This window comes from Anneissia japonica, unplaced genomic scaffold (genome assembly GCF_011630105.1).
Source record: "Anneissia japonica isolate Jap-2015-1 unplaced genomic scaffold, ASM1163010v1 scaffold16749_len13788_cov191, whole genome shotgun sequence".
NCBI classification, from domain to species: domain Eukaryota; kingdom Metazoa; phylum Echinodermata; class Crinoidea; order Comatulida; family Comatulidae; genus Anneissia; species Anneissia japonica.
The window spans coordinates 1-11,371 of NW_022699136.1; the positions used below are offsets into that span (position 1 = coordinate 1).

Sequence of the window (11,371 nt, forward strand, 5' to 3'; positions counted from 1 at the left end):
TTTATAATTACTCTATCATTAATAAATTAATAAGCCATAATGATAATTCAGTATTTTTAGATTCAATGTATCATTATAGCCTAGGCAATTTATTAATATTTTTTGCAAAGAATGAACTTATATTGACCAGCTGACCAATCTTCTGGTTCAGAATATGGACAGTCGGCCAGACGAAGGAGAATACTTTGGTTAGTTGGCTCATTCATTATACTTAATTCACATGATAAGTGCTACACACGTCCATGCTAGGAAAATTTAGTACAGTATGTACAGTATCCCCTACTACATTGACTCAATATAGCATGGCCCATGTATTAGCCATGCTATTAATATTTCCTATTTTTGGATGAATATAGTTTTACCTTGGACTTGACTGCCATTTACATTCATGCTGATTAAATGTTTTTAGTTTAAAGGCCTCTTTGGTCTACTTGTTGAACTAAAGAGAGTATTGTATTTTCAAACTAGCGGCCATTCCGTTTCATCATACACTCTAGTACATTGGACACCAAGGTTGAAATGACAATCTCTTCACCAACCCAACTTCCCACATCATTGTCCCAAATAGGTAGCATATAGAAAGCTTGGTATTTGCTGTCACTCTATGGGCCCAATCACACATATTAGGCCGGCCTAGGGTCGGCTTAGGGCCGACTCAAACAAATTTTCTTGTTCACAGTTATTTTTTAAGTCAGCCCAGGGCCTTTTACGAACGCTCACATTTCTCCTTTGGGCCTGGTCGATGAATTGCAGGACATGAAGTTCGAGGCGATCACATTACATGATGGTGGAACAGTAAATCACAACCTAGCATAAACACATGGAATTCGCGCGAAACATGAACCTAATTTCAAATATTGTCCTTATACTTTTTCTGCTTCATGATTATGGCGACAATAATTATATAATTATATAATAACCAAGGCCCATAATTAGCGCAGCTTGACTTTACTCTGTTCCAAACCAGACTCGTGATCTCGAAAGTCCATACCTGTTTATTGTAAAGTGTATAGGCCTATGTAAGACTGAGGGTTGCTGTCAATGTTTGGACACAGATTGTGAATAAGTAGCATCGAGATCTATCTATTTGGCAATAATAATTATTTTCTTATTAGATTCATTCACAAACATTTTTTGACGCTTTTTAGAACCAGCTTAGCTCATAACAATAACAAACGATTATTTTTTTTCGGTCCTCGGGGTCATGTGAGTGGTGTATGGTAAGAATGGCCCCGGAAAAAATGGCCCCAGAAAAAATGGCCCTGGAAATAATGGCCCCGGAAAAAATGGCCCCGGTAAAAATGGCCCCATATGACAGGTAGGTAAAAATGGCCCCAATAATCAAATTCTGAATTAAAAATGATTTTTTTGAGTCATTATGCATTTTTTTATCTTAACTAATTTAGTTTTTAAAAGGAATCTCCCCAATAATAAAATTCTGTAACACACAATTGATCCACATGCTTTAACTACTGTTTATTTGCATTGTTTATAACATGTAAAGTTAATTCATTTGATATAACAAAAGTGAAGTTTGTGGTTATCTATGAGTTGCATATTTTGGTAGTTAAAGTACTGTATACTGTATGTCATTCCTCTACTTTGTTAATGAAATAACGTTTTTAAAACTTTTATTTCTACTATCAAAAAATGTTATTCACTTTTATTTCTACTATCAAAATATGTTATTCAATGGCCATTGTTTTTCAATTATCTCTCAGAACATTATTTGCATCTGCTGTAATTGTTAAAAAACAAATGCTTTTAAAGAAATTTTAAAAATCACATATTGATCTCAGTTCAAAGGAAAAAATAAAACTTTTTAAATAAAAATTTACAATTTTCACCTTCATTCTTACCTACATTCATGTGAGTACTTCACGAACGTCGACACAAAACGCACATGGTTGGTGAGGATGACGTTCACAAAAAGAATGATACCGCTATACCTGTCTCTTATACACATCTAGATGTGTATAAGAGACAGGTNNACCGTCAGCAGCGCGATGTAGTGGGCCTAGAGCTGTCTCTTATACACATCTAGATGTGTATAAGAGACAGGCCCAGGTCCTGCATTGCGGGACCTGAGCCGACTCAAAAGTCGGACTAACTTTAGGTTGGCTCAGGGCCGGCTTAAAATTTATTGTTCAGACTTAAAAAATGACGTAACTCTTAAGTGTGATTTGGGTCTATGAAAGTCTATGTGTGCCAGCAGTTACTGTAATGAAGGTGAAGTTGGAATTTAAAAAAAAGTTCAGTTGGAATATGGTACACAGCTGGCAAAGGAATGCCATGGAATAGGTATAGCATATTATGTGATAAAGAAATAGTATTGCTATTTGACTGTGGTGCATACACTTGCCCCCGACACCTGTAAGGTGTGATGTCCTCTGCCTGCGCATTTTGACTAGCAATATGTTTACCATGTGTCATAATTTTTTTGGAGATGGTGTAAATAATGAAATCTTATATTAAGATATAATAGAAAGAGTTATTAATATTTAAAGTCTGTAAAATTACAAAAAAAAAAGGATTAGTTTTAGGACATTGCGCTATTCTGCAAATTGATTTTCTACTAGATGAATTTTTATATTTTTTAGAAAAAATCTGGAAGATAAGGCGAGACTTGGTTTATTCCTTGTTTTGCGTACTCTCGTGTGTTTTCTTATTTAGCAAATAGTTTTGCCAAAATCATCCAGACGGAGGAGAAAATAAAAATAAAATAAGATGGTTAAATGCTTCAAATTTATATAATTAAGAAGAAATACATATCTTATCCTTGGAGATTTCAAGGCTGCAGAGGGCGTAATAAAAATATAGAAATATCTTTTATTTTTCTCTGAAATTGCACTTTTTGGTGGCGACGGGTATGCTAATTGGCCAAAAATAAAATTTTGTTTTTATTTGAAATAATCAGTATTTGCAGTCGGCGGGTTCGCAAGGTATAAAAAGTCCCGCCTAAGAGTTAATATTCGGTGAATACACTACACTTTAATAAAAGATTCAAATGAATAGAGCAGTGTTATGTCAAAGCTGTTTTCCAGAACATTGTATATGTCAGATTATTATAAAGTTGCTAATTGCTTTAATGTCAAATGGTTAGTTAGTTTTATTGCCTTTAGATGAGGTGTTTGTCATATGGTCGCTATCGTTCCTCCAGTCTGTCGCCCCTCATCCAACCGGCCGGCCAGCAGCTGCTTAGCTAGCTAGTTTAATCAATTTCAGTTGCCTAAAGCTGTGTATCGATATACAAGGTTTCTTTGCTGGAATAGACTGCTACAGCTATCTACTTAAAACTTAAATATGAGTAAGTGATCAGGCCTCACTAACTTTGTTATGCTGTTATTCAAATACAATGGTTTTTTTGTATGTGAATTTTAATTTTAAAAATAACATTATTTATAAAAGTTTAAATTGCATTTTTTTTTGTGTAAAATTGGTTCAGGTCTTTGTGCACAATGCGGCCTGAAGGTTGTCGGAGAGGACTCGGGGTGCACAGCTATGGACCGTGTGTTCCATGTTGCATGCTTCACGTGTGAAAACCTGTCACACCAAGTTACGTGGACAACCATTCTATGCTATGGAGTCTAAAGCTTTCTGTGAGAACTGTTATATAGTAAGTTCTGTGTACACTATCTGTTTGATTACTAACTGCAAGCAAGGAGGTATAAAAATAATTTATTTATTATTTTTATACCTCCTTGCTGCAAGTGTAGACTTTACATTAGGGCAATTTCTCAATATGATATAAGCTACTGAAGCCCTTTATAGTTAAGCCTAAGAAATAGCAACTAAGGCAGTCACCTAAACTGCTGGTAAGTGCTTGTGTGCACTGAATCTGCCAACATCAAACAGCAGATGGTGTCACGTTGTTAAGCTCTCACAGAGGGAGCTGAGATGGATTTGTCGCCCAGTGGTCGTACTGGGTAATGTGTGCCATCCCTCGACAGAAATCTAGTAGTGTATGCCCAAATAATATATTTATTTAAAAAAAATAAAAACATGGCTTAATAATTTACAAAGTTTCTCTGATAATGGTGTTGTTCATATAATTTTTTTTTTTTTTTTCATTTTAGTCGTCTCTTGAGAAGTGTTCCACTTGCTCCAAGCCAATCACTGAGCGGGTAAGTTCAATCATTTCCTTCATTTGTGTCAGACACTTAGGCTATGTTCTCTCACGACAGCTAACGGTTAGCAGGATCCGAATCCTGCTAACCGTTAGCTGCCGTGCATCCATAGGAGAAAATCCCGATCTGGACACTAAGAATATAATGATCAAATCACTGGCCAATAAGAAACTGGAAATTGTAAATGTGTACTTGTGATTGGTTGATAATAGAAATGCGCTCAACTTGCTAACCGATAGCGCTTGCTAAGTGTTAGCAGGCGTTCTCACACAGGTGCTAATGGTTAGCGCTAACGGTTAGCTCCCGATCCGGATACTCAGGCTCTCTTGAGACCAGGCATTACTACATGATGACATTACTTTAAACCATGGATATTAAAATTGACTTAGCAGCATTACATCACCCTTAATGAGGAAATTTGTTAAAAAATAAAGCTATCATTCCTGATGATGACATAATTAATGTCGAAATATTGAATCCCAACACGATGGCGTGTATTTCAATACATTATGTATTATATGTATGTATGTAGTATGTATTATACTTTCTTAAAGCTATTAAGCCATGATAATATGAATGAAAATCACCAGCGAACATAATGAGAGTATATTGTACTACTTGTAGGACCAGACAAATAGTTGTTTACTCGATGGGTGAAATACAATCTAAAACATTTTAGAACAGCTTCACTCTGACCCTAAATAAGTGCCTAGTTCCTCAGGGAGCCGGAGGAATTCATCCCTAAACCACAGTAGAGGTTCATCCCCTGACCAGGGGTCATGCTGGCCTCCACTGTAAGTTCCCATCCCATGTCTGAGAGGTTTCCCCTCCTGAAAGTGTATCATGGTGCTATTGCAGTTCATAGTCTAATCTGATTTTAATAAAGATGGATACCATTTTTTAATAGATCTTGCGAGCAACAGTAAAACCTTACCACCCTGCTTGTTTCACCTGTGTTGTGTGTGGCGAGAGCCTTGATGGTGTTCCATTTACTGTCGATAGTCAATATTTGTTTTATATACCTCATGCATAGAGGCCTAAAAAAATAGTTAGTTCCTAGCCGGTTATATTAGGGGCATAATGATACTAGACGTACTACTACTAGGCGTAGGCCTACTCGACTAGATCTCGAGATCCTCCTTCATCTCAAAATGAGCACCCTCCATATTTGTTTATCGCCTACTCGCTAATCCGTGATGCGGTCAGGGGATAACTTTGTGGTGGAGGTCGCCGTCCCCCTTACCGTCAGCAGCGCGATGTAGTGGGCCTAGAGTTTGCACGTTGCGACAGGTCAAAAAAGTACTGTTTTTGAGGGGAATAGTACTTTTTGATGGGAATAGTACTTTTTATTGCCCCGCTTATCTTAACCAATCAGATGCCTAGAATCTATGTATGAGGTATATAATAGGTTATATTACATATCATGTTTCTCATTGTGACTTACTATAATTAATGTAAATAATTACTGAATATAGCTCAGTGAGTGTTGTAAGAATATTAGTGAGTGTTGTTGTGAGAATGTGGTTCTTACACAGTGCACATGTTTGGTAAGCTGTTTGGCATTGATGAAAATTACAGATAATGAAATCTGTTAAAAACTTTACAAACTCAATAAAATAAAGAATTGTTTTTTTAAAAGGATCAAATAAGTTATTTCCAATGAGAGTGTGAGACACAGATCTCACACATTCAGTTTTCAGGATATTATCAGTCATTTTAATGGTCAGAACAAGAATATACTGTAAAAACTGCATTATTTTTGCATCTGTTTCCTTTTATCTTGTAATTTTCATTTCAAAGGTAATATTTTGTGAAAGGTACAAAGTAAACAATACAAATATTAAAATATTATTTTTAATATTTAACTCAATTTAAAGACAGTAATACAAATTTACATACACAACATTTAATTTAATTTATGGTTGATGAAGAAATATACCTCAATGACTACATTTTACAATTATTACTATATATAAACAGGGTCACTGTAATATCAACCTGTATCATAGAGTGTATTAACTGGCATTAAATCACCTAAACTGCTGTATAAAACAAGCTTATTTTTAATTTATTCATTTTCCTTTGAAATTCATGTACAGTGTATGTTCTATACTATCTTGAAAAGAAGCCTGTGAGATAGGCTTCTTTTTAAGGCTACTTTTGCAGACTAAAGGGACTAAACCCATTGTGCTTCTATATGAGGTTTTACGGTATTAACTGGGCCCTGTGAAAGAAGACTACCTTGATACTAGAAATAATGATTGTTGGTAATGGAGTAGAATATGCATGTGTATGGCCTAGAATTTTTTGGCTTTACAATAGTACATTAATCCCCCTAAGAGAATGGCAGTACGCTAGGCATGTAAAGTTGGCCTAGATTGCCAATGCCTTTAATAGGAGCTCGCTACTGATCAGCTTGCTGCTGATGATGATTTAGGACTTGATTTAGGTATGCTAGGCCTTGTCGCTATTCCTATGGGTTTGCACTTCATAGACATGTATCATATTTTAATTCTTGTATTGGTAACCATATTTTTTATCACTGTCGATAAATGATTATTATAATCAGTGGGTCATCTTTCAATTCAGTTTTCAGATTGGTTTTGCATTGTTTTTCTTCTTTTTTACATATGTACACATTACTACTGAACAGTATGTATTTACTTTGACACCTAGTGTGTGTTAATTTGTATTTATATTGCTCCAAATGTTAAATCATGAATTTGCCATTAAATCCTAAATTTGAGTTAATAGATTTTGTCATAGGAATATCTAAACCTTTCTTTATTCCTATCAAAGCTACATATTAATATTATGACATTTTTAAAATAGTGCATACTCAGTTTTTAGTTATTTAATCCTTTAATTTACAAAGTCTGTATTAGTCCTGTTAAATGCTAAAATATCAAATTGTTCTTGCAAAAATTGTGACATTTATTTGCACCCTACTGGTAATCATTTTCTATTAATGAGATTTGGTCACCAACGCAACTCCATGGAGACCAATACCTAATGAATTGTGCAATGACGTATCTTATTTTTGCTCAAAATGTCTGACAATCAGCAAGTTGCGTCATGTTGTAAAGCACACACATAGAGCAAATCTTAATAATAATATAGATGGCACAGAAGATATAAAATATACATAAATTAAAAATACACATACTGTACTGTAATTACAACTTAGGAAACAAATATTTATGTTGAAATTAAAATATAGAAAGTTTTTGTTGTACTGACTTCAATCAAGGCCTGCAGGGGCGGATTAAGGGGGGAGGGGCCCGGCCCGGGCCCCCCCCCCCTTTAGGGAGGTAAGAAAAGGAAAACAAAAAGAAAAAAAGAAGGAAAAAGAAAAAAATGATAGCCCACAACGCCTCAAATGTTATTTTCGGGCATCTAGAACACAAAAATTTCGCGGGGGAATGCCCCCGGACCCCCTAGGACATTGTTGTCTCGATCGGCCCCCCCCCTTTTTTGACATCTCTGGATCCGCCCCTGGCCTGTACAGTATTCTGTATTTTTACAATTGCAAAAATATTACACTCTGCATGGATACTGTATATTGCATAGTGATTCAGCAGTGGATGTTTAAGATAGTTACTATTATCAATGTCCTTAAATGTACTATCATAAGTTACCATGTACATTAAAATGTGGAACTAATAAGAACCACTATGTGTATGTTGTGTTTGTGAGGAGTATAAGACTAGTAATGTTATGATCAAATTCATACAGCCCTACAAATAAAAAACTATAGCCCCTCTCCCACCTAGGTTGATTTCATCCAAGAGTCGCACGAGTTCTCCTAGTTTAAAACTTGTAAGATATGTGATGTAATTTGCTTGGGAAAGGACCTCTATACGAGCTCTGAGCTTCCCGAATCGTCCTACGACTATATGCCGAGTTAGCAACTCGGCAAACTCTTATAACTCGTATGCTAAAAAAATCCCTAGTGGGAGAGGGGGGCTATCGTTCATGCTTCATTCATTTGTAAATAATGTACGGTGCACAGAAACAAACAAAATAGACATTCCTTTTCAAGCTTATAAACTATACAATACCGTACACATATACTTTGTATATTTAAGCAAGGTGTTACCTTTTAATTAATAAGAACAAGAAAATATTTTCCCTGTTTATAGTCTATGCATAGAATTGGCTGTTTGTAATCCTTTAATTAATTTTTGTTTTCCATCATAAAGCAAAAATGGAAAAAAAGGCTTAAAAATTGCCCTACAAAAAATAAAATTATGCTACTGAATGTGTAACTGACTTTTTTTTATTCATTCAGCCTTGTGTAATAGGATGGAAGTGAATGGATAGTGCTCATTAAATCCTTATTAGTTTAGTCTATGAGAAGGTGTTTATATGGGCATATGCCCTGCTCAGCAAATCTTGCTTGTTTTGTACTGTTTTATTGACTAGATTAAATATACTGTACATTAATAGAGACAGCCCTAAGAGAATGGCAGTACGCTAGGCATGTAAAGTTGGCCTAGATTGCCAATGCCTTTAATAGGAGCTCGCTACTGATCAGCTTGCTGCTGATGATGATTTAGGACTTGATTTAGGTATGCTAGGCCTTGTCGCTATTCCTATGGGTTTGCACTTCATAGACATGTATCATATTTTAATTCTTGTATTGGTAACCATATTTTTTATCACTGTCGATAAATGATTATTATAATCAGTGGGTCATCTTTCAATTCAGTTTTCAGATTGGTTTTGCATTGTTTTTCTTCTTTTTTACATATGTACACATTACTACTGTATGTATTTACTTTGACACCTAGTGTGTGTTAATTTGTATTTAATATAGCTCCAAATGTTAAATCATTGATTGCAGGTTAGTGAAATATTTTGGGATATTGTTAAGTACTTTGAAACATCGTAGTTTTCTACAACTAAATCTCTGCTAGGATGATGATGTATTTATAGTGCTACATGGACAATTTATGTAATATCCAGGTCCTTTGTGATGCTATCCAGGTCCTTTGTGATGCTATCCAGGTCCTTTGCGATGCTATCCAGGTCCTTTGCGATGCTATCCAGGTCCTTTGCGATTCTCTTTAAATTTTTTGATCAACCAATCCATACACTCACTTCGTCCTACGGTCGTTGGGCGACGTGATTCTATGAAGAATGAAATGCCACAACGTGCGTGCAACGGATCGTTTTCAATGACTATTCGTTCAGACTGTCAATGACAATCAGCAGATGCCGTTACGTCGTCTGTCGCTTAGTGGGGGCGATGTTGGATAAGTCGTACGACAGACATAAGACCATGAGCTCCAGGCTTTGCATACAACCATACGAGTTCATTAGCAGAATAACATTTTTGCATAGATAGGTTATTAGACTATGATGCACCAAAGAGAAATATCTACTTTCTTAAAACAATGTGCTTTTTTAAAAATATTTGCTAATTATTTTTTTTTTGTATTTAATGCATAAATGAAATGTAATGTGTTAATCATGTACTTTTTAAGTTTTTGGATGTTATTTAAACTTAGGTTGTTTTCAGCAGAGGAAAATGATTTTGAAAAGCATTATATCTGTAACATGCACTTATTAAGTCTAATATCTGTGTATTCATTGTCATCCTAGCATTGTTTTATTAAATTAAAAAAAACATTAGTGTTATCTATCATTTTAAAAACCCTCCAATCCAAAATCTTGAAGCAATTAGACTTAAAATTAAATGATGGTGTTAATTTTAATAAAAATGTATTATTTGTATAAAAAACATTCATATATTATGATCTACGTATTGTTGAATTTAATTCTTTGCTATCAACTGCACACACAGGTGTGTAATTGGATTAAACACATAACAAATAAAAAGTGTTTACAATATGATGTATCATTAGATTAGGAGCATGGTCTGTTTTAATACTGTGAATATTGTTTTATTTTTTCATAGTTTTGATATATAAATGCAACAAATTGTATAAAGCAGCTGATAGACACTCAAACATAATTGCCTCTAGCGCTAGATAATGAATACAGTAGAACAGTTGCATATGGGAGAGAAAAAAACAATGTATATGACAACACCACAGGAAGACCCACTTACCGACAGCTCTGTCATCACCATCTTGTTTTATGTGAATTGCCCAAATTTAAGTGTAATATGATATGCATGTAATAAAGGCCAACTGAGACAGCGTCGTGCGACGTCGCGCCCATGCGATTTGTTGTCGGGGACAGTCATGTAGTAGAATATTAAACGTTTAATATTTTCGCAATAATCCAAAGACTGTCCCCGACGATAATTCGCGTTGGGGTGAACAGAGCGTCAATAAATGGAACTGAAAATAATGGAAATGGAAAATAGTTTGAACTGCGTGTTATACAATTATTTCCTGGATATAGTGCCACAAATTTGAAATAAATGCCCAAATAATACCACGGTGTAATATTATTTGCCATTCTGTTTACTTTAGTTTTGAAATGTATTTAATTACAGATTTTACAGATTCAATGAATTAAAATGTGTGTCTTTAAGCTAATGTTGAAACACTCAGTCTATACAGTGGCATATCCTTGAGTCTTAAGAGGCTCATAGCAAGTGGAACCTTTCCTTGCAGACAACAGGCTGCCTTCAGAAGTGGCATAAGCAACTGCTAAACATTTTTAATTGTACGTATTATCTGTGAGAAACTCTCGAAGAGAGAAGCTCTCGACGCCACTGCCCCTGACATCATATATATATCTAGTATTTATTAAGTGAGTTGACCATAGTAGTTTGGGCTCTCATAATTCTGACCTCATCTCCTCCCCCCCCCCAATATTGGAACCCAGATTCGCCGCTGAGAGGGGTGCATACCCACCTGAGATGAGCAAATTTTAGGAATAGGCAATTTAAATGCTTTAAAATGGCAGTCTCATATTTTCAATATGCATTTTCAAGGCAGACGACAAAATTGGCTTTTACCCACACAGAATTCTCAAATGTGGGTTATTTGCCTACCTGGAATCCCGCTCACCTTAAATCACAGACCTGCCTAATTTCTGTATGCATTTTCAAGGCAGACGACTTTTACCCTGAAAGGGTTCTCAAGTTTCTCCATCTCGTTCACTTCGATCTTCCTATAAATCTCGTTTTCTGTTTAGGCACCTTATTTTTGGAATCTTTTACCTCTTTCCGTTCGACAATCTTCAGATTTAAACTCATTTAAAACTAATTCGATAATCTTTTGGTTTACAAAATCGCTTTAATTTGGGTTAATAGTTCATTGCGC

At 35.3% G+C, this 11,371-nt stretch overlaps 1 protein-coding gene across 2 annotated transcripts; it reads left to right on the plus strand.

Annotated features, from left to right (window-relative positions):
- The first annotated feature begins 122 nt into the window (after nt 1-122).
- Nucleotides 123-5,488, plus strand: LOC117102854 (thyroid receptor-interacting protein 6-like). Of its 2 annotated transcripts, none has more exons than XM_033243281.1 (4): nt 123-188; nt 3,446-3,616; nt 4,077-4,124; nt 5,035-5,488. In XM_033243281.1, exons 2-4 carry the CDS (start codon nt 3,518-3,520, stop codon nt 5,158-5,160), a joined length of 273 nt encoding a protein of 90 aa, XP_033099172.1. In that variant the 5' UTR covers nt 123-188; nt 3,446-3,517; the 3' UTR covers nt 5,161-5,488. The 2 variants fall into 2 exon arrangements, 1 of the variants encoding a protein (XP_033099172.1); XR_004444485.1 differs by lacking the exon at nt 123-188 and adding an exon at nt 2,111-3,307.
- Nucleotides 5,489-11,371: the final 5,883 nt, after the last annotated feature.

What these genes read in the sequence shown, in the direction of transcription:
- LOC117102854 (XM_033243281.1), top strand. Translation starts at nt 3,518, where the DNA reads ATGTTGCATGCTTCACGTGTGAAAACCTGTCACACCAAGTTACGTGGA. An exon ending in TCTGTGAGAACTGTTATATA is followed by an intron (nt 3,617 to 4,076) that starts GTAAGTTCTGTG and finishes TTTTCATTTTAG; the next exon opens with TCGTCTCTTGAGAAGTGTTC. An exon ending in CCAAGCCAATCACTGAGCGG is followed by an intron (nt 4,125 to 5,034) that starts GTAAGTTCAATC and finishes ATTTTTTAATAG; the next exon opens with ATCTTGCGAGCAACAGTAAA.